The sequence below is a fragment of the Cricetulus griseus genome, chromosome 2, assembly GCF_003668045.3.
Source record: "Cricetulus griseus strain 17A/GY chromosome 2, alternate assembly CriGri-PICRH-1.0, whole genome shotgun sequence".
Taxonomy (NCBI): domain Eukaryota; kingdom Metazoa; phylum Chordata; class Mammalia; order Rodentia; family Cricetidae; genus Cricetulus; species Cricetulus griseus.
In genome coordinates, this window is record NC_048595.1 from 7,093,149 (window position 1) to 7,116,879 (window position 23,731).

At 41.8% G+C, this 23,731-nt stretch overlaps 1 protein-coding gene across 9 annotated transcripts in view; it reads left to right on the top strand.

Annotated features, from left to right (window-relative positions):
• Positions 1 to 89: 89 nt before the first annotated feature.
• Positions 90 to 23,731, top strand: part of LOC100770947 (kinesin-like protein KIF1B) — a 136,592-nt gene continuing 112,950 nt past the window's right edge. For 8 of the 9 annotated variants that reach the window (XR_003481837.2, XM_027398253.2, XM_027398250.2 and 5 more), the window contains exon 1: positions 19,211 to 19,390. Coding sequence is in view for 8 of the 9 variants with exons in the window: in XM_027398253.2 (XP_027254054.1) it covers positions 19,285 to 19,390 (106 nt within the window). In the remaining variant the exon portion in view is untranslated. Of the gene's footprint in view, positions 386 to 19,210; positions 19,391 to 23,731 lie in introns of those variants that run through there. The other variant, XM_027398251.2, reaches the window with a different exon arrangement.

Below are 23,731 nucleotides of genomic sequence, written 5' to 3' on the forward strand. Positions count from 1 at the left end.
AGTGACGCGCGGCGCTCTAGCTCGGGGCGGTGTCCCGCGCCGGCGGCTTCGGGCGGAGTTTGGCGAGCTGCGACGCGGTGTAGTCAGACGGCCGCGGTCCTGGGAGGCGACAGCTCGCGTCCGAGCTTCCCCGTGAGCCTTCGCCGCATCCACCGCCGCGCCCCGGCCTCCCGCCGACCCTCGATGCAGAGCTGGGCGGCTGCGTGATGGGGTTGCGGAGCGGCGCCCTGCGGCTCTCGGCGGCCGCTGCTCGCGCTGAGGTGCGTCGGTGCCCGGCTTTCCGCGCCCCTGCGCGCCGCGGCGGCGTCTTCTGACTCGGCCGGCTCGCCCGTCGTCGGTCCGCAGCGCAGGGCAGCGCGGCGCAGCGCAGCGCAGCGCGGCTGAGGTGAGGAGGCCGGGCGGAGGGGCGGAGGGAGGTGGGCGGCGGTGGCGCGCGCCCGCGGAGGGGGCCGCTCCCGCGGGACACACTCAAGCCGGGCTGGGGTCGGGCCTGGGGGCCAAGCGAGGAAGCGGCGCGGCCGGCCGGCCGGCCGGCCGGGGCGCAGGGTCCGCGCCGAGGAGCCTCGCCCTCAGTGGGGCGCCCCGGGCTTGGGTCCAGCGGCCTGCCGGTCCCCCGCAGTGCCCCGCACCGGCCCTCCGCTGGCCCCGGGCTGCCAGGCCCCGCTCCGTCCCTGTCCCGCCGTATCTGCGCACATTGCAGCGCCGGCGGAGCCGGCCCTGCCCGGCTGGAGGCCAGCTGGTCCTTCTCTCACCCCCCTTGTGGTTGGCATCAGGGTTCCGACTGGGAGTGTGGCGATGCCCCTGTGCCCGATGAAGGTAGGAAAGGGCATCCGGTGGCGCGGAGGGCTCCGGGGCTGGACGGAGGCAGGATGCAAAGGGAGGGGGCTTGTTGGATGCTGGCCAGCTCCGGGGAAGGGTGGTGTGGGCTCGACGTTCAGCCGACCAGGATTACTCTGGCAGCCATATTGGGAGGATGATCTGACAAATCATTTAGGAGCCAAGTCCGGTTGCTGGAAGGCACCGAGTGACAGCCCTGGCAGCTTTCAGGGTGACTGGCCGCACCAGAAGCCAAGTTGTGGGGGTTGGGAGGCCGCTCGGAGCAAGCTAGTCATTGTTCATGCAACGCAAACCCTCGCCGACTGTGATCGCAGAATTGAGCTCCGAAATCACCTTTTCTCTTTGGTGAATTGCTGTCTGAGCCTTCAGGGTAAGCTGGCTCGAAGATTCCATTCTTGTTGGGGTGAAATCCGTGGTTCTGTTCTGACCACCGATATCCATTGCTGCTTTGGCCCTAGCAGTCCTGTTGATGCCTTCCCTCTGCATTTCGTGGGTAGATTTGCATAGGACCTCAACATGCAGAGATTAGGTAAACTGGAATATTCTGACAGCAGAGAAGACTTGCAGCAGTGTTTCTGAGGGTGCAGGTTGTCATCGTTGTGGAATCTAGAGGTAGCCTAAATTAGATTGTCAACAGATCCCTTGCTTATGCAGCTCTCACTGTTCCAAGCAGCTGTTCTGCCAACACTGAGCATGCTGCTTTGTGTCATGATGTGCCTGTCCTAACCCAGACAAAGTGGTGGTTGGGTTTGAGTGACTGTTAAAAAGCGGTATTATGGTGGCTATTTTATTTACAGACTGTGCACTTGGCTTAGTCATGACAAAATTTTAGCTAGTGTTTTCATTTGAGAGGTGTGGTAGTGCCTTCTGATTTTGTTGATATTGATTATGAAGTAATTGAAGTTGTTTCTGTTCTATTTGAGGATGGATTATGAAGATGACTCTTTTTGGTGTTTTAAAGCAGATCTAGAAATGATCAATAGCTGTGTTTTCCTATGCTTTGAACATGCTCAGGACCTGGGGAGATGGTATGACTCCTGCTTTCTTTATGTCCTTCGATTTAAACTTTATTATATATATATATTTTCGTTTTGGGCAGTGGTTGGGGGTCTTACACATGTTAGACAAGCTGTCTATTACTGAGCTATACTCCCACCCACCATATCCCATTTTTAGTGCCTAAGTTATTTAAAATTTTTCTATTTTAATTTTTCTGTCTATTTAAGAATAACTACTAAAACCAAGTTCCAGTTTTTCTATGAGAAGTCAATACACTTTTTTTTTTTATCATTGAACAACCTCTTTAAACTTCAACATATGCTAGTTTTTTGGTTTTGATTTATTTTATGTGTATGAGTGTTTTGCTTGTATGTATGTATGTTCACCGTATGTATGCCTGATGCCCTCAGAGGACAGACTAGGGGGTTGGATCCCTTGGACCTAGAGTGACAAGTGATTGTGAGTCACCATATGGGTGCTGGGAGCTGCACAAGGGTCTGTCTCAAGAGCTTTTAATTGCTGAGCTATCTCTCTAGCCTGAAGTCAGTGGTTTTTCCAGTATATTAATATTCAAGAAACAGAATGTTTTATGGTTCCATGTCAAAAACAAGAAATAGTTGTAAGTAATGTAAAGGACTGTGATTAAATATAATTTAAGCATTTGATAAAATCAGACCTGATTGTGAATCTGAAGTGTGGGAAAGATTTCTTAAGTCTGTATAGGTCTTCACTATTGAATATTTTTCTGGAATTCACCCAATTAAGTCCAATTTCTAAGGCATAGGGCAGACTGTTTTCCATTTCAAGACCAGATATGAATACACGTTTCTTTTTTTTTTCTACTAAATTTGTGCAGGGAATAAGTTATTGCCCAAGAAAAGTCTGCCAACAGTTTCCAAGGTCAAAGCTTTCTAGCCTACTTTTCGATTTTGGTTTTGTTCTGCGAACAGAATAAAGGACAACAGTGAGTCCTTGCTGCCTGGGTTGTAACCCCTTCCCAGGCTACTCACTGTACTAAGCCTTTCCCAAGAGTAAGTATATCCCCACGGTTTGTAAACTGATGTGGTAGAATTTCACAATGCCCTGAAGTTAAAGGTGTCTCATTCTTATTTCACAAAGTTCCCTTTGAAAGAGGCCTTTGAATAGGTATCAGTAAACTTGTGGACACCGTAAGAGAGAGAATAAAATGTGTACACTGCTAGAGCCTTTATTTTGGTTCAGGATAGAAGACATTAAACAGATTTGGCTGTGACAGGAAAGTCTTGTGAATCTGGAGCTTTCTTTTTCTTTGGGTTAACAGCTCAGTGATTGATTTGTTCTCTTAGCAGTTAGGAGCTGACCCAGCCCACATGGAGACTCAGCTCTTTATCCTAAACAGTGTAAGCCCTGCCACTTGGACTTGGACTCCACCTCCCTTTATTTTAGTGCAGTGAGTGTAGTGCTTGTGCTGTGGAAGGCGCTGTGATTTTCAGTCAGCCTCTTTTCTCTTTGTCACGCTGTGTAGTGCTAATGGTTTTGTGATTGCTTGTGGCTTCATATGAGATTCAAGTTAAAAGACTGAAAATATCTGTTTTGGTTGGGGGAGCTGGACTGAACCCAGAGCCTTGCACGTTTTAAGCAAGTGCTCTACCACTCAGCTAAATCCCCAAACCCATAAAACTTTTAAATTTAATTTTCCCTTTTGAAGATTTTACTATCATGTTGTTTACAGCAAAGCTTGTCATTCAGTTATACTCTTTTGTCATTTTCCCCTTCAGTAACTTGGGTATCCTTCGGCCTAGTTTTCCCTTCCATTCAAGTTTTATTTTATTGTTATTTTTGTGTTGCTAAGGATTGTACCCTGGACCTGGCACATGCTGGGCAAGGGACTCTACTACCGAGCTGAGGCTCCAGCCTCATATGAATTTTTCACATCATCTGGCAGATGTCAGTGGCTAATAAATAAACAGTAGTAGCAGCAATAATGATAAAAGTATTGTTTTCCTCCTACTGAGCACTTTCTGTATGTCAGAATCTTTTGTAAGTACATTTGTTAATTTAATTCATAGGCAACCATGCCAAGTAGTGTAATACGAAAAATAAATGACCCAGAGACAGATATTGGGGTTCAGGGTTCAAGCTTCAAGCTGAATATCAGAAAAACAAAGCAGCCAGCCACTAGCTCTCACCTCTAGCTCAGACTGAAAGGGCTGATCCATGATTGAGCTCTTCACCAAGTCTCAAACTGCTGCCTCTCTCCTCAGTGTGGCTGGAGAACGAATGCCTCTCTGAGACCTTGCTTCTGTCTTATATCCTTCCCTAATGTTGGGATTAAGGTGTGAGCTATAATGAATTCTCTTTAAGACTGATTCACTCTGGGTGGCCTTGGACTCACAGAGATCCGTCTATCTCTTAATCTTGAGTCCAAGGATTAAAGGTGTGTGTGCCTGGCTTCTATAGCTTGTGACTGGTTCTGCTTTCTGAATCCTCAGGCAAGCTTTAATAAATCATAAACAACATATTATCACAAACCCTTTTTTTTGTCTAATACAGAAAGAAGGCTACAACTCACATAAGAAAAACTATATACAGTAAGTACAATAAGTATATACAATATATACAGATAGTAAGTTTATCATCAATGTCTAGCCCATTTGCATTTGATAAATTCAGAGAAAATATCTAGTCCATTTACATTTGATAAGTTCAGAGAAAATACCTAATCCATTTACATTTGACAATTCAGAGAAACTACTTCATTATCTATCCTAAATTTGTGAGTCCTTGGTCTTGTACCTAATTTACTTTCTATTCTAATTTGCATTATCAAAATACCTTTTAATGTTTCTCAAACCATTTACACTTTACACATCTTTAGTGAGTTTTTGTTCTGAGTCTGATAAACAATGAAAACTTTAACTATACTATCTAGTCTTCAATTCCCTCAGAGACCTGAGAAGGAAATAATATTAATTGAGTAAATGTGATCAAGGGACTTCCAAAAAGTGTGAGAAATGACAAAAATAGCTGGCTGCCTGGACAGTCACCCAAGGTTCCTGTGAAATGTTGGGGCATCCATCTTTGGCCTATAGGCCTAGTATCTGGATTTTCTGAAGGACTATTCTGCTTTGTCTAAAGTTTGCATTCTGTTTGTATCCTGATTGTCCAATTGGGACAGCTTACTGTCAGCAGTCAAGGCAAGAGCAGTTTCATGCCCAATGGCTTGCTTTTGCCACAAAGAAAGTAAACTCCATGTAAGTTTCTTTAGTGCCCAGCATCTTCTCATAAGTATATTGGTGCTGCCAGGAACAGATATGTCTCATTGTCATAAAAAATAACCTATGTTGTTAAAACATTTTAAATGCCACATTCTGTAGATCTCTGAAGTGTTTGAAGACAACTTGTCTTTCTAAAATATATCTAAACATACCTAATTGTAATAGGTTCAATTGTAATAGGTGACCCACATTTCCTTATTATCTTATATAGTTGCTAATAATAACTTTGAAGAACTACAAGTTTGCATTACATTGATAAAAGAGCTGTATAGGTCCAATACCTTGAACAAGACCTTAGAAATGTATGTACAGTATATAGTTATTGTCTGCATTTCTTATGTGAAGAAACTTAAATATGCTAAATGAGTTTCCTACCATCACTAGATCTAGGTTGGTTATTATTGTGCTGAACTTCCTTAGAAACCACCCTTCCCTTCAAATTCCTTCACTTCTCCTCAGACACTGGCTTGGTTCTTTTCTGGCTAGTCAGTATTGTGCCACATTTTTTAACACGTCATCACTTTCAGATCTCAGATTTGCCTCCGATCTTAAACCCTGATAACTCACAGCCCTTACTTCTGTAGTCCCTGCTTGTGTATTCCCATGCTAAGTCTCCAAGGCTCTTAGTCGCTTCTTTGCCCATACAGTCTGGGGATTGTTGCTCCAGCTCTTATCTTGCAGCATCAACATTGGCTGTTGGAGATTCTTTACTCTTCTGAAGGCCCACTATCCACAGGCCAGCTTGAGCCATTCCTGCTCTCCATACCTTCTGTACTTGCTCTGGTTTCATGGAGAAGCCTCACAGAAGGCTGGAGATTAGTGCCACCATCAGTACGGAGTCCCTCAGTTTGTCATGGATGTTGGCTGAAACAGGTCTGCTTGATCCGATCAGGATGTTCACAGTGGCTTAAAACTCCCACTGCCCGTGCGTAGCAGAAAATGTATCTGCTACCTCATAGGAAAACAAGGCATGAGCTCCTTCAGTCTTCCCCTTCTTCTGACAACCTCCCTGCCCTCCCCCTCCTCTTTTCTGCAGTCTGAGAAAGGTTATACTCCCTGACTTTAGCTAATCCCTTGGCCTGTGCTCTGTGTTATCACTGGCTCCTAATCTTGGGATTTGTTTCATTGGTTGTTCTTATTTCTCCTTCGATGACTTTCCCCAATGTGCCTTGAACATTCCTGGCAAGTTCTACCTTAGGACTCAAGGTAGAATTGTTCTTTCTGTCTAATCTTCTTGGCTAACTCCTTCACCTCTTTCAGTTTTTTGCTTAATATTTTGGCACTTCAGCAAAGTCTCCCCTGACTTAGCTGCACACACCGCTTCTTCTTGACTTACTTCCCTCCTTCAGTTACATTCACAATAGCTCACTGCTTTTAATGCCTCTTTCCCCTGTAGAATGAAAGTTCCCCCAAGACAGGGGTTCCTCATATGTATGCCATGTGTTGATTAAACATGCAAAAGTGCAAGTCTTTATATTAAAAACAAAGTGATAAGGGGAGAAAGATCGCCTCATCCTCTCTCCTTTCTCTTGTTTATCAATCAGTTATGATGGCCACTGGCATTTTCACTTTTTGCCATTCCAGCATGAGTGGTTCTAGCTCCCTTACATCTTTGATACTGTTTTTGTTAGGTTTCCAGCCTTTATTGCTAGGTGAAGGAGGAGTGGCATGCACATTTTATATCATCATTTTAGAAGTATTGCTCACTTAGCTTGTTCTGTCCTTGGACTTTTCTCCTCTTTTGTGTTGTGGGGCTGGTTTCAGTCTACTGGGTCCCCTTCGATCCTATCCACTTACACAGTTGTCAAGTTCATTGAACACAAGGTTTTGTATGATTTTCAAAGACTTGCTGTGTTGTTTGGTTTTGAGAACTAGCAGTTGGACTGCATAACATGTATCCCAGTTAAAGTAAATAGTAAAATAAATTTTTGTTTACTTATAATTTGTAATATGTACTACCCTTGGAAAGTGTTTGAACAAATTGCTATAAGCTCCAAGTATATAATAAGGCTGTTTAAAAAAAGTGAAAAAGCCGGGTGTTGGTGGCTCACGCCTTTAATCCCAGCACTTGGGAGGCAGAGGCAGGCGGGTCTCTGTGAGTTCGAGGCCAGCCTGGTCTACAGATCGAGTGCCAGGATAGCCTCCAAAGCTACACAAAGAAACCCTGTCTGGAAAAAATAAATAAATAAAAAACCCCAAAAATCTGTGTACCTAGGGATAATTAAAACACAGCTTGCCTGGGCTAATGTGGTTAAGTTTAGTTTTGAGACATTTAGAAGTCAAAGCAAATAGGAAAAGATAAACCATAGGATTTTTAATCTGGCAAAAGAGAAGTTAATGGTTTACCTGGCTGGTGGTCGTACACTCCTTTATTTCCAGCACTCGAGGCAGAGGAGCATGGATCTCTGTGAGTTTGAGGCCAACCTGGTCTACAGAGCAAGTTCCAGGACAGGTTCCAAAGCTACACAGAGAAATCCTGTCTCAAACAAACAAAACAAAACAAAAAGAAAGAAGAGAAAAGTTAATGGCTTGTCAAGAGACACTTTATCTGATGCTAAATTCTAAAGTGGATCAGGTGTGGTAGGGCATGCCTATGAGCCCAGCACTCAGGAGACTGAGGCAGGAGGAGGTAAGTATGGACTACATAGACCCATCTGAATAAAACAAAATAAAATTCTAGAGATAGTCTAAGGCAGTGGTTCTTAACCTTCCTAATGCTGTGATCCTTTAATACAGTTACTCTTGTTGTGGTGACCCAAACCATAAAATTATTTTTGTTGCTACTTTATAACTATAATTTTGCTACTGTTATGAATTTTAATGTGAATATCTGTGTTTTCTGATGGTCTTAGGTGACCCCACTGAAACCATGGTTCAACCCCTACCAAAGAGATCGGGACCCACAGGTTGAGAACCACTGGTTTAATGGGAAGGTGTTTTGGCATCCTGGTACAAAGAGGATCTCTGTTGAGTTCAAATCCAATCTGGTTAACTTAGTGGGTTCCAGGGCAGCTAGGGCTATATAGTGAGACCCTGTTTCAAAAACACAAAAGATCCGATGACAAACTAATCCACAGGCTGGCAGTGGGTAAAGACACTTTCCGATAAGCCTGATGACCTGAGTTCTATGTTCTATTTCCAGCATTCACTAATACAAATTTTACACACACACACACACACACACACACACACACACACACACACACACACACACACACACACACACGTAAAATGCTTAAAAAAAAAAAAAAAACCAAAAACAAATCCAAGCCAGGTGACAAATCCAAGCCAGGTGGTGGTTGGCACATGCCTTTAATCCTAGCACTCTGGAGGCAGAGGCAGGTGGATCTCTGTGAGTTTGAGGCCAGTGTGGTCTACAGAGTTAGTTCCAGGACAGCTAAGGCTGTTCCAATGAGAAACCCTGTCTTCAAAAACCAAAAACCAAAACAAAGCCCCCCCCCCAATCCACTGGCATTTCAAGCTGAAAATATAACTTAATTGTTTTCTATGAAAAATATAACTTGTATAATTTAAATGTACAATTTTATATACAGATTAGTGAATATCAGCCCCAAACTCATGGTTCAGCCCTGGGAAAACTTGCAATACTTATATTCTACGTTGTCATCTAAAAGAAAACATTTAATTCAAATCCAGTTTATCTTCTGTTACTTTGTTGCCACATGGTAAAGTTGGACTTTCCTTCTTGCCTCTAAAGGTTGAGTTATCACCTGGGTATGTAGGTGTGATGAGAAATTGATTTCAGAAGTAAATCGTAGTCAATCTTAATTGTCCTTTGTTTAAAATTTGCCATTTTTGTTTCATGTTAAGCTAAACTCACTTTCTGCTGGGCAATTTCAGGAATAATTACCATTTATTTTGGTCACAGAATAATGTTAGTGGAATGTTGGGGTTTGAAAGGCAGTTTCATACCTGCCTCCTCCTTCTTCTAAAAATCTATAGAATATGGCTAGGTATTAAAGCTAGCTAACTAGCTTTATTTATTAAAGCTAGGTAGATTTAATATTAACTAATCAAATTTGGCTCTTTGAAAAAATTCCATTCTGACTTCCATTTAGAATAGTTTATTTCAAGCTGATGAACCATAGATAGGGACTATTGTTCTCCAATCCATGGTGCCTCCCCGAAACCCTCAGATTGGGATGGAATCCAAGGCTTTGTGCACATGAGGCAAGCACTCTGCACACAACTGAACTACATCTCCAACTCCAAACTGTTTCTTGAGGCATCTCTTGATTTCTGAGGAAAAAAAAAATACATGTCCGCAGTGCAAGGAGGATTCTTGATTTCATAGCGCCCAGGCAGGGGGACATATGTTTGGTAAGTCTAAAAATTGTATCAGTTTATTTTAGACAGTAGTTAAAAGGAAACAGTTGGGGAGCCTGGCTGAGCCTGCTTAGCCACATTGGAGATTGAAAATCTGATCTGTTGGAGACGATTCCTGTGCAGGCTGACTGTTGGCGTTGAGTTAGGATGCAAAAGGCAGAATTCCTGTCTCACAGAATGACCAAAGACCAAACATCAAGAGTATACTCACACACACACACACACACACACACACACACACACACACACACACACCCTCTGTGTCTGTCTGTCTGTCTATCTCACACGCACAAATTCTTACATATTTGGAGCCATTTTATAAGTATAGTCATGGTCTCTAAAACGTGCTTGGGCTTATGGAAGTTATTGGATAGAGAAATGCATAAATGTTACATAGAAAGGGATAATTATTAACGTATGTTTATTTATTTTAATGATTTATTTTATTGGTGTTTTGCCTGCTTGTATGTCTGTCAGATTCCCTGGAACTGAAGTCCTAGGCATTGTGAGCTCCCAAGTGGGTGCTGGGAAGAGCCATCAGAGCCACCCGCATCCCTCCAGTGCCTATGGATACTCTCAAATAGGACTCTACTATAGAAATGTATTTCATTTGTGATATGTTTATTCTTTTTTTTGAAACGTAGTCTAATTCAGTATAGGCTAGCCTTTAACTCCTGTGTAGTAGAGGCTGCTCTGAAATCTTTTCCATCTTCCTGCCTTCACTCTTCCTGGCTAGCTTATTCTTTTTTTTTTTTTTTTTTTTAGGCAAGATCTCATGCAGCCTAGGTTAGAACTCACTGTCTAGGATAACCTTGGATACCTGATCTTCCTGTTTTTACTTCCCAAGTGCTGTGATTACAAGTGTGTGTAAAAATCTAATTCAGTCACAGGCATGGTAGTATATGTCCCTTTTTGGTTTTTTGAGACAGGGTTTCTTTGTGTAGCTTTGGAGCCTATCCTGGCACTCACTCTAGACCTGGCTGGCCAGGAACTCACAGAGAACCGCCTGCCTCTGCCTCCCGAGTGCTGGGATAAAGGTCAGTTTGCTTTTTTACACAACCCAGGACCACCTGCCCAGGGGTAAGATGACCCCTTCCCACACCAATCATCTATCAGGAAAATGCCCCCTGGTTTGCTTACAGCTTTTTAGGGAGGCATTTTCTCAACTGAAATCCCCTTCTTCTCAGATGACTGTAGATTGGTCAAGTTGACAAAATACTAGCTAACACATCTAGTGTTTCTTCACTTTGCAGTAGAATCAATTTGTTTTCTCCTTACTCCTAATAATCCATGTTGCCTCTGAGATCAAATGGGAATCTCACAAGATCAAAGACAGACAAACTTGGAGAACTATGCAAATGGTAAATTTCAGTGTTTTATTGTCCCTTTAATGTTAGTGAAAGCTTCTGGAAGTCTTGCTCCATTATACTTTCCGAATGCTTCTACCTATGTCATAAGGAATGAAAACTAGTCAGTAGGACAGTCTAGAACTGGGGTACATAAGAGACTTAAGAGTGCAGATTGTGACCTGTCCAGCTGCTTTTCTTGTGTCCTCTACATGTGTCTTTGTGTGTGCATATATATACAGACAGAAAATAGTCTTAGGTGTGGTTTCTTGGGAGTCATCCATTGTTTTTTGAGACAAGGTGTTTCATTTGCCTGATTAGATTGGTTGGCTGGCCAGCAAGCTCCATAGATCCTTCTGTCCCTGCCTCTGGGACAGGTACTTGTTTTGTTTTTGAGAAAGGATCTCATCATTTAGTCTTGGCTGGCCTGACACTCACTGTGTAGACCAGATCATATAGATCTGTCTGCCCTTGCCTGCCTCCAACTCCTGAGTACTGGATTTAAGGCGTGGGCCATCACACCTGGCAAGCTGTAGTTCATTGATGGACTGTAGTTCTCTGATCTGTTATAGAAGACTAGAGCTGTATGTAGTTTACACAGTAACTTTTTATAGTTCACAAAACTGTAATTATTGTATTAAATTTTAACTCATTTGTGAAGATGGTCTCAATTTTATCACAGTTATATGAAAAAGTATTATATTTTATTTATTTTTGCACGTTTATGTTATGGGGAAGTTTTTTTCACTCATTGTATTTTATGGGGAAAAATATAAATGTATATATTATTGGGATATACCTTAGTTGGTAAAGTGCTTGCCTAGCATGCCTGAAGCTGGGATTTCAACCATCTCATAGAGGTGTGGTGGCTTTTACCTATAATCTGCATAACTTAGGAAGTTGGTTATGTTCAGCCTGGGTCATTGGAGGCCATGTCTTTAAAGGGGTATGGGGTAGGAGGGAAGTGTGGAGAGAATATAAAACGGATGTAACTATATTGCTTTTTTAGTTAGAAAGGAGTTTACTGGTTCACTAACAGGGATATGGTAGGGTTGGAAGGAGCTTTATAGCTAGAAGCCACATGTTAGTGACTGATTAGATGGATAGAGGAAACAAGCTTGTATTTGGGTGAGGTATTTTGACCTTGGTTGTGTGAGGTTGAATGAAATGCTGGCAGAATATTTAGGGAGGGGAATTAAGCCTGCTGCAAAATGATTGTGTGTGGATGTTAAAGATAGCCCTGTTTGAGTTCATAGTTGCACGTCTTTCATGTCAGAGCCGAGCAAAGAGCATTCAGTATTTGCCATTTTATTTCTAAGTCAGAAGCTTTGAGTACTTTACCAGGTCCTAGGTAGAACGCAAAAAGAGGAACACTTAAAAACATCTAGTGTTCCATATAACTATCAACATTTTAGCAATCTTATTTTTTCTATTCCCAGTTATCTGGAAAAAAATGTTCCTACAGATTTTCTTGGCTGAAAAATCATTTTGTTTCATTGATAAATGGTGTCTCTTTTATAATCTCCTTCTCCCTAGTTTTTCTAGTTGAAGAAATTAGGCGACTTGTTCAGTGTTTCTTCCTATATTCTGGATTGGGATAACTCTTTGAATGTTATCCAGATTCTCTTTACTTTTCTTTTTTTAAATTATATATATAGTGTTCTGCCTTCATGTATCCTTGCACACCAGAAGAGGACTTCAGACCTCATTACAGATGGTTGTGAGCCACCATGTGGTTGCTGGGAACTGAACTCAGGACCTCTGGAAAAGCAGCCAGTGCTCTTAACCTCTGATCCATCTCTCCAAGCCTCTCTTTACTTTTTATGTCTTGCAAAATGATGAATTTCTAAGACTTGATTTTACTCATTTTTCTTTTACGGGATTGGAGGCCAGAATACTTACTAGGTAGTAGGTAGGTGGTGCTGTGTATTTCCTTTTATAGGACACCAGGAAACATGTTGTCCTGTTTCTAGTAATCACAAAATGAATTATTGTTCATTGTTTCTAGTTTTTCAGCTTTGGAGCCTGTTCTGGAACTCTTTGGAGCATTGTAGACCAGGCTGGCATTGACACTCACAGAGATCCACCTGCCTCTGCCATCCAAGTGCTGGTACTAAAGGCATGCGCCACCAGCGCCTGGCCATTCATCTTCATCTTGATCTGTAATATTCCACCAACCACCCTTTCATTTAATGTGTTTTAGTAACCAGTGATGATTGTGGAAGAAAGCCTTTATGTTGCCAGAGTTAGAAAAGAGAAACATTCTCATTTTTTTTGTGTTTATTAGCTTGATTTTTTTTGGGGGGGGAAACATACAATTGAAAATCATGAAAATAAGTTTTAAAAAAGATAGTAAGCTGGGAGGTAGTGGCGCACGCCTTTAGTCCCAGCACTCAGGAGGTAGAGGCAGGTGGGTCTCTGAATTTGAGGCCAGCCTGGTCTACAGAGCGAATTCCAGAACATCAAGGTTATACAAAGAAACTCTGTCTTGAAAAAAAAAATAGTTTACCCTTATCTACTATTTCTTTATCTTGGAATATTTTATAAAAGATATGCTATTTGAATTTAAGACTATACATTTGATTTGTGTGTGTCTGTGTGTGTATGACAGAGAGAGAGAGAGAGAGAGAGAGAGAGAGAGAGAGAGAGAGAGAGTGTGTGTGTGTGTGTGTGTGTGTGTGTGTGTGTGTGTGTCATCCTCCTACATAGCTGGGGATCACCTTGAAGTCTTTGATCCTCTTGCCTTCAGTTTCCTAAGTGCTGGGATTACAGAAATGTGTTGCCAATGCCTGGCTGGTTTTTTGTTTGGTTTTTCTTTTTCCCTCATTATGCTTTTCTTCTTCTTCTTCTTTTTTTTTTTTTTGGTTTTTGAAGTCAGGGTTTCTCTGTATGGCTTTGGAGGTTGTCCTGGAACTCCCTCTGTAGACCAGGCTGGCCTTGAACTCACAGAGATCCACCTGCCTCTGTCTCCCTAGTGCTGGGATTAAAGGCGTGCGCCACCGATGTCCAGCTTGCACTTTTCTTTTTTTTTTTTATTTCTTTTTCTTTTTTCTTTTTGTTCCAGACAGTATTTCTCTGCAGCTTTGAAGCCTGTCTTAGAATTTGCTCTATATTCCTTAAACTCCCAGAGATCTGCCTGTCTCTGCTTCCTGAATTCTGGGATTAAAGGCGTGCCACCACTGTCTGGCATCTCTAGTCATTTTTGACAGATGTTAACTTTGGGACTAACTAAAATGTCTTAAGATCAGGCTGATTTTTTGTTGTTGTTGTTGCTGAGATGATATTAGCCTCTTCTGCAGCCCAAGTTCAAAGTGACTTTTGAAGTTTTGAAGGGAGACGAGGATGTTCCCTTTGAGGAGCTGTTACAGAACAGTACAGGCTAGAGTGTAGAGTGTTCTCACTGTGTGCTTGGAGCTGAAAATGCTTAGGAAATACCAGTGGTTTCTGTTGTAAGGGAGTCATAGTGAGGAATTGTGAAAGAACACGAGTGTGGGCGAGTGAAGGTGTTTGGCTAGAACATGATGGTGTCCTTTGACTTTGGTCTTAGGTTCTTAGAAATGGAGAGTGACAGGGAAAGTCATACTTAAGGAAGGCTGATTTGGGGGTTGGACTCTTAGTGCATAAGCATGGGTGCCTGAGTTTTGATCCTGTGCCCCCTGCAGAAACTGACATGGCCTCATAAGCCTGTGGCAGGAGTGCTGCAAGGGAAGGAGGAGGAGGATTGTTGGCGCTCACCCGGCCAGCCTAGCAGCCGCACAGTGAGGTTCAGGTTCTGTAGATACTGTCTCAATGGAATCTGGTAGAGCAGGACCCTCATCTTTCTCTGGCCTCCACATGAAGGTCTATCTTGAAGCAGAGTTTAGGTTTAAAGCTGTAATTCTTGATGAGGAGTGAGATTGTTCATCGGATAAACGTGTCTCACAGCCTGAGTTCCATTCCCAGGATCTACGTGGTGGGCAGAGAGAACAATCTCCCAGAAATTGTCCCCTGACACTCAAAATAAGTTGAACATAATAAAAAATTAAAGACAAAACTTCAGTACTTGATGCCTATCTTAAAACTGTTGAACACTGGCCAGTGGCTGTCTTCTGCTTATTGCTTCTCAGTTCTGTTTTGTCCAGCCCTGCTAAAGGACTATTGAATCAAACTGAAAGCTCAAAGAACAGTTTATGTGTTGCAAGAATCCTAGGCATGGATTAGAGTTCAGGTAATGAGAATGAGAGAGGTAGGGAGGAACTTAACGCCCGGCATTTGGGAGGTTGAGGTAGAGGAGGATGGAGAATTCAAATCTGGCCTTGGCTCCATAGTGAAACCTTGTTTCCAAAAGCAGGGAAAAGGTGGGAAATTGATAGATTGTTAGTTAGGGAGATAAATGATTTTTGGACAACATAATAGTTAAAATGATAGTTACATATCAAAGTTCTGTGGTGATTGAAATGTTGATGTGGTTTGTCTTTCTCTTTTCTTCCCTTCTATCTCCCCCATCCATCTATCTCATCCATTCATCCATCCATCCATCCATCCATCCATCCATCCATCCATCCATCCATCGATAGACGTAAAGATCACCGAGTTACATCTACAGCCCTTTAAAAACTCTTATTAGGAGACAGGTCATATTGGGTCAAGTCTAGACTGGTGTTGAACTAGCAATAGCAAACCTCATGGCTTAGCTTCCTGGGTAGCTGTAATTACAGACATACCCTGTGGTAACCATATTGAACTATGTTTTTTGTTTGTTTGTTTGTTTATTTGTTTTGTTTTTTTTTTCGAGACAGGGTTTCTCTGTGGCTTTGGAGCCTGTCCTGGAATTAGCTCTTGTAGACCAGGCTGGTCTCGAACTCACAGAGATCCGCCTGCCTCTGCCTCCCGAGTGCTGGGATTAAAGGCGTGCGCCACCAACGCCTGGCTGAACTATGTTTTTATATGTAGCTTTTTCTGCAATGCTGCATTCGTTTGTGTGTGTGTGTGTGTGTGTGTGTGTGTGTGTGTGTGTGTGTGTGTATATGTGTGTGTGTGTGGGTGTGTGTGGGTGGGTGGGGGAATAACACTGAACTAGTTATTATAGCATATGCAACATTAATTGGGAAACTTCATAACTCTAAGCTTTCATTTGATAAATGTGGTCACAGAAGTATTTGCTATATTAAGAACTCTTCAGTTAATATAAAATAAAATAAAAAAGACTGAAAAAACATTGCAGTGTGTGTATTAAAAGATTAATATAAAATATTTTAATAACTTGAAACAAAAGTCATCAACCCTAGTGAGGACTTAAACACACTGTCTCCACCATTAGTGGGTACTGAGCTCTCACATTAGACACTGTCCTAGGTGCTAACCCTGTGACAAGAGACCTCTGAGCAGTTTGGGTTGGTGAGAAAAACGGAAAGAAAGAAGATATTTCCCAAAAGTAAAATTTTCAAATAGTGATTATATTATTAAGAAAATAAGAAAAACAAACAACAACAACAAAGCTAGGAAGGGGTGGCCCACATCTTTAATCCCAGCACTTGGGAGCAGAGGCAGGTAGATGTCTGAGTTCCAACCACCCTGGTCTACAGAGAAAGTTCTAGGACAGCGAGGGCCACACAGAGAAACCCTGTCTTGAAAAACAAAACAAGGGCTGGAGAGATGACTCAGAGGTTAAGAGCACTGGCTGCTCTTCCGGAGGTTCTGAGTTCAATTCCCAGCAACCACATGGTGGCTCACAATCATCTATAGTGGGATCTGGTGCCCTCTTCTGCCAGGCATTTATATATGCAGATAGAGCACTCATATGCATAAATAAGTAAAAATTAAAAAGAAAAGAAACAAAAAGAGCCTGGTCTGGTGGCACATGCTTTTTAATCCTATCACTTCGGAGGCAGAGACATGCAAAAAAAGTGAGCTGGAGAGATAGCTTAGTCAGTAAAGGGCTAAGGATCTGAATTCAGTCTGCAAACCATGTAAAAAGACCTGAGTGTGGTGGTTGTAATCCCAGTATTGGGACAGGGACATCTCGGGGACTCACTGGGTTTAAGACCTACTCAATTGTAAGGCTGGGTATGACGGTGCATGCCTTTAATCCCATTACTCAGAAGGCAGAGGCAGGCAATTCTCTGTGAATTAAAGACCAGCCAGGATTACACAGTGAGTTCCAGGACAGCTATAGCTACATAGAGAGACCCCATCTCAATAAAACAAAGGAAAACAACAAGAAGAAGGAAATTGTGCCTGGTACTGGAAACCTCGTCAACACTTCTGCAGGTTAGAGGTAGAAGTCATAGATCTTGCCAGAGAACCTACAATTGTCCCTTTACTAGACCTGTATATTCCTTAGTTACCTTCTAAATATCCTTATACCCACAGACTAGTATAGTTCTCACCCCTCATCAAGGAAACGTCTCTTTGCAACAGATGGAGGCCATTACAGAAAGCCACAGCTGATCTAAATACAGAGTTTTATGGAACCCAGTCCTAACTGATGTATCTACAACACAACTCCTACATCTGAGGTTCAGGAATCGTTGTGGAGAGGGAGGGACAAAAAGATTGTAAGAGCCAGAACAGGCAGTTTGCTATGAGATTTTGTCTCCCAGAAAAGTCAAAGAAGCTACATCCATGAAGTCTTAACAATATAGCTTTTTAGACATAAGCTGAAGAGGGATGACGCCGAGACATATTTTGTTTAGTTTTGGGGTTTTTGGAGCCCTGACTATCCTGGAATTCAGTTTGTAGACTAGGTTGATTCACCTGCCTCTGCCTCCTGAGTGCTGGGATTAAAGGTGTGCACCATCACATCCTGCTCACCAAGAGATATGTTAGCATGGAACTATAGGCAACTAAACAATGCTGAGAGTAAGAGAAATAATATTATCACCGAAGAGCACATCCATTGATTATCCAAAACCAAATGGTCAGCCCTGAAAACTTATTCATAGAAGTAACATTATACAGAGCAGGTGTGTTTATATATTTAAGACTCTGTGTGGCAGAGACACACATACACATACGCATGCACGCACGAAGGCAATAACAAGAAAGCTATGAATTTGAAAGATGGAATGGGGTGTGGGAGGATTTGGAGGGAGAAAGAAGAGTAAAAATGACATAATCTTAAACATTTAGAATACATTCATCTTACATACCTTGAAATGTAATTTCTCAATGGCTCAAAATTGATCATAACTTCAAAAAAGTAAAAAGATGTTCTGATATGGGAGCTGTTTTTTGTTTTTTTTTGTTTTTTTAAATAAAATATTGGTCATTTTAAAGTTCTACTAGGTTCTGTGATATTTAAACTCTTCAACACTTTTTAGCTTTTTGTTTATTTTATTTTATTTTTCAAGTAAAGGTTTCTCTGTGTTGCCTCGGCTGTCCTAGAACTCAAAGTGCTGGGACTAAAGGCTTGCACTACCGCTGCCTGGTATTGTTTGTTTCTTCTTGAAGATATAATGAATAAAAATTTCTTCCTGAGTCAAGAGATTGGTTGTTTCTTTTGGAAATTACTTGTGGATTACTTTTTTTTTATTTTTTAAAAGATTTTATTTATTATGTATACAACATTCTGCTTCCATGTCTATCTGCACACTGGAAGAGGGCACCAGATCTCATAGTGGATGATTGTGAGCTACCATGTGGTTGCTGGGAATTGAACTTCAGGACCTCTGGAAGAGCAGCCAGTGCTCTTAACCTCTGAGCCATCTCTCCAACCCCCATGGATTATGTTTTAATTTCTTTCCTATGGGATTGCATTAGTTTTGGTCTGTGGAGAGAAGCTTCCTCTGTCTGAAGTGTTTGTGTTTTTCCTATGGTTGCTTGGTGATTTGATTCAACTCACAAGTTACTGGCAGATCTCCTGATTGTTGTGCCGGGGGCCTTGAGGGTCAAAGAGAAGCGTCTGTCAGTGTCATAGTGAGGAAGCTCAGTATGTAGCTAAAGGAGCAAACTAGAGCTAAGTGTTTCCAGAGAAAATTCCCCAACTTTCCTTAAAGTAATAAATGGTGTTTTTAGTGGGGTGGTGGTGGCTCACGCCTTTGATCCCAGCACTTGGGAGGCAGAGGGGGGTGGATCTCTGAGTTTGAGGTCATACTGGTCTACAGAGTGAGTTAAACTTTTATTTTTAAGGAATTCCTTCAATGGACAGAAGTTTTTGTTTTTTTATTTATTGCTGGAGATTGACCCAAAGACAAAGATTGATGCCTGTTATTTTGCATGTTATTTTTCATTAATCAGTTAGAGACTTTTTAGGGTTTGAGAAAAGTAATAGGATAAGAAAAGGAGCTTCCATCTTTATTGTTTGCTAAGTTACTCTAATGAATAAGATTTGTAGAGGAGGAAAAGGATAGATAGGCTTTTAGGAATAGAACTGACAGTGCTCATGAGTCAGCCTGTGTGTCCCTTAATTCTGACGACCTTGTGTACAATATTTCTCTTTTAAAGGAACCTTGAACATAACTTCAAAAGAAGATTTGGCTTTTATTTCTGGATTGCATATATATTATAAGGCCACCAGAATGTCGGGAGCCTCAGTGAAGGTGGCTGTTCGAGTGAGGCCCTTCAATTCTCGAGAGACCAGCAAGGAGTCTAAGTGCATCATTCAGATGCAAGGCAACTCGACCAGTGAGTACAAGTTGTTTTCCATCAGTGCACAACTTACCGTCTCTTCCTCCTCCTCCACGTGGTTAGAATAAATGAGCATCTGCATCCTAACACTTTGAACTTTGCCATTCAGAATGACCTAGTGAATGTTTTCCACTTAGGACTCTTTGCTGCAGTACTTAAATATGGACTGTTCATTTCACTCTTTATAATTGAGAGAACCTGAATAGCTTAAGTAATTTAGCTAGTGTTGATGGTACTTACCAAGTTTAGATTCTATGACAGTAAAGATATAAATATTGATTTTTACTAAATTCTGAAGTAAAATGTAACTTTAAAGCCCCAAGATTGCTTTGATTTCTTTTATTAAATACAATTTGCGCTTGCTAAGATATTCTTAAAATTTATTTTCTTAACTGGTTGGTGGTGATGCACACCTTTAATTCCAACATGAGGGAGGCAGAGGCAGGTGGATCTTTTTGAGGTCAAGGCCAGCCTGGTCTACAGAGTAAGTTCCAGGACAGGCTCCAAAGCTACACAGAGAAATCCTGTCTCGAAAAACCAAAAGAAAAAAAACAAAACAAAAACAAACACCCCCCCCTTTATTCTCATTAATTGAAATATTTGATTTGAGCATTGGTTATAATTGTAATATACAGTAAACTGCGGCACGGTGGTACACACCTATAAATCATGGGGCATTGAGGCAGGAAGAAGTTTGAGGCCAGACTGAGCTACAGAGTGAGTTCCAGGCTAGCCTGGTTATATAGTGCCCTTATCTTGAAAAATGAAGTGTAGTCAACATACACTCAAAAAGTCGTTTCTTTCTATCTTGTCTCTCTATTAAACTGCTTAAGCTGTTTACCTTGCACTTGTATTACTAAATTATTTTATATGGGGGTATAGGCAAAATATTACTTTAGATAGGAGTAGACACTACTATCTTTTTGCCTCTACTTTGTAATAAAGCAGAGTTACTTTTTTTTTTCTTCTTCAGACTGGTTTCTGCTACAGCCTCACAGTGGAATTCTTATTACAATAGGGATAATGTGACATACTAAAATAATTGTGTGTCACTAGTGATCCATCTGCATTAATTGTTTTGTTTATTGCTGCAAAAAAAAAATACCTGACAAAACAACATAAGGAAGGAAAGATTTATTTTGGCTTAGAGTCTGAGGGTGCGATCCCATTGTGGCAGGAAAGACATGTGTGTGGGTGTTGGAGGGTGTATGGGGGCATCAGGCTGCTGGCTGCATTGCATCTATAATCAGGAAGCAGAAAGACAGACACATGCTGCTTTGCATCTCACTTTCTCCTGTTTGAAAACAGAACAAGACACAAAATGGGCAGTGTTGATCATCTGCCCAAGTTGTTAGGAGAAAGCGTGTGGGGGACCAGATTCCATGGTGGGTGAGGGACAAACACATCAGGCAGACAGAGCTTAAGTGAGAAGTTTCATCCGACAAGGAAGGTGGGGGGGGGTGGTAGAAAAGAGGTGAAGAGACACAGGCACAGAAGAGAAGCAGGAGACAGGAAAAGTCCTGTCTGCCCCAGGGGAACAGCAGGAAAGAGAACGGAAGTGGGTGGACCTTTCTTTTAAAGAGCCAGGGTACACACATCTGCCATGGCAGGTGGGTGAGAGGCGGGCCAGGTTTGCCTGGATTACAACACAAGCACCAAAAATCTTTGCTTCTGAAAACTAAGTGTTGATTCCCCATACAGAGCAATCAGGTCATCTGCTACAGCCCCCTTTAAACTCTTTTCCTTAAAAAAGAAAAAAAAAAACTTACAAGATAGGGTATCATATATTCTGTGTTAACCTCAAACTTGTGTGGTTAAGGATGACCTTGACCCTTGGTCCTCTGATACTTGTTATAAACTGAGGTTTTAAAAAGTGCAAATGCATGGAGGCATAGTGGTACATACCTGTCATCTCAACTCAGGAAATTAAGGCAGAGTGGTGGTAACTTTGAGACCAGCTTCCGTGCCATACCAAGGCCCTGTCTTAAAGTAAAAATAAAAATTAGAGCTTGGATGGTAGCTCACTCAGTAAGTAAAGTGCTTACCGTGCAGGCATGAGGACCTGAGTTTGATGTTAGAATCCTCACTTGAAAAAGCTAAATGTGGTTGGGTGGTGGTCACCCACATTTTTAATCCCCTGACAAAGGAGGCAGAGGCAGGCGGATCTCTGATTTTGAGGTCAACCTGGTCTACAGAGCACATTCCAGGGCCGGTACAGCTGCACAAAGAAACCCTGTCTTGAAAAAACAACAAACAAACAAATAAACAATGTGAAATCACATTGCTGGGGAGGTGGAAACAAGCAGATTCCTGGGGCTTACTGGCTAGTGTGCCAGCTTAGCATATTCAGCAAGTTCTGAAGCCCCTGTCTTAATAAATGACATGGATGGCTCTCCGAGGAATAAGCTCTGAGATTGACCTCTGGTCTCTGTATGCACACATATACATGTGCACGTGCACCTGTTTACATACGAATGTACACGTGCACATAAAGTAAAAACAAAAACTATAGGTGTGAGTTTGGGAAAGGGCAAATAAAATAAGTCAGTCATGAGACAGTTGTAGGGAGCACTTGATGAATAAATAGATTAAGGCTATTTTAAAAAGGATCTGTATTTTATTTTATGTGTATGAATGTGAGTGTTTTGCCTGTACCATGTACTCTTCTGGTGCCTGAGGAGTCCAGAAGAGCTTTGTTGTTGTTGTTTTGTTTTTTTGAGACAGGGTTTCTCTGTGTAACAGCCCTAAGTGTCCTGGAACTCACTCTATAGACCAGGCTGGCTTTGAACTCACAGAGATCCACCTGCCTCTGCCTCCCGAGTGCTGGCATTAAAGGTGTGTGTCACCACGGCCCGGCTTATTTCATTTTTTTGAGGCAATCTTCATGTAACCCTGCTTGGCCTTGAACTCAGTGTGTAACGACATGGAACAAAACAACAACAACAAAAAAGCTGGAGTGCCCCATCTATAATAATTTTTACCAAAATGTAGAAAAGCATAAAGATGCTTTGGGGAATATGCAAAATCTGAAAGCCTATTGGTAGCCTTTTGATTTATGTGCCCTGTGGTTTCAGGAAGTACTTTCTGGCACAGACAAATATTACTGCCTTAAATACTTTAGAGTCCTGAACACAGACAGATAACTGCTCAGTAATACCCATTTATATCCCACATTTCTTCCACTTTAGAAGCTTTTTTTTACTTCGTAAAAAGGAAAATGGGTCAAACGTAACGACGTAGCTTTTGACATTCATGTTTAAGTTATCTGTATAAGTGTGAAGACAGTGAACGAACACAAATTCCCTCAGACAAAGAGGAGGTGGGTAGAGCTGGTTTTCTCACAAGGTCTAAGATTGAATTGCAGTATTTTGCTTTGTCTTTCATAGAATTCTGTCTTGCCTCTGGGTAAATCCATTTTTTTTTTAATCAAGTCTTTCTTTGCCTAGTGTCTTAGAATCTTTATTCTTTATTCCTAAGCTCAGTGGGATAGGCGTAGTTTGCTTTTTGTGTCTTGATTACTTACAGTGCACCTTTAGAGGTTTCCCACACATGCGCATCACCTCTGGCACAGAGGGTGCTCCATGTCTACTGAAAGAGGGGGTATTGGAAGGGCATGGCCAGTACAGCGATTTGAAAAAGGCTAGAATAGAATAGGATACTTTTTTTGTTGTTTTTTTGAGACAGGTTTCTCTGTGTAGCTTTGGAGCCTATCCTGGCACTTGCTCTGGAGACCAGGCTGGCCTCAAAACTCACAGAGATCCTCCTGCCTCTGCCTCCCGAGTGCTGGAATTAAAGGCGTGCACCACCAACACCTGGCTGAATAGGATGCTTTTATTTTATTGTTTTGCTGTTTTGAGATAGGCGTCACTGTGTAGCCTAGGCTTGTCTCATACCCAAGGTTAGTGTACCTCAGTCTTGTGGGTGCTGGGATTCCAATTGTGAGCCATTGCACAATGGCAGAAAGGAGGAGTCCTCTTAAATTTGTATGATTTTTCTATCATGAACTAATCTTAATCAGTCATACAAAAAGAAGTTGGGTACATTGTGCTTGTCCACAGCAGAAGTTGGGGTGTGTCTTCTAAGGCACAGCCTTGCCACATAGCCTGTTCCTTTTTCAGAGGAAGGAATCTTTACTTCTTTTTTAAAAATTTATTTTAATATATATAATATATATATTTATATATATATGTATATATATATTGTTCTGTCTGCATGCATGCCTCTATGCCACAACAGGGTATCAGATCTCATTATGGATGGCTGTGAGCCACCATGTGGTTGCTGGGAATTGAACTCATATCTCTGGAAGAGTGGTCAATGCTCTTAACCCCTGAGCCA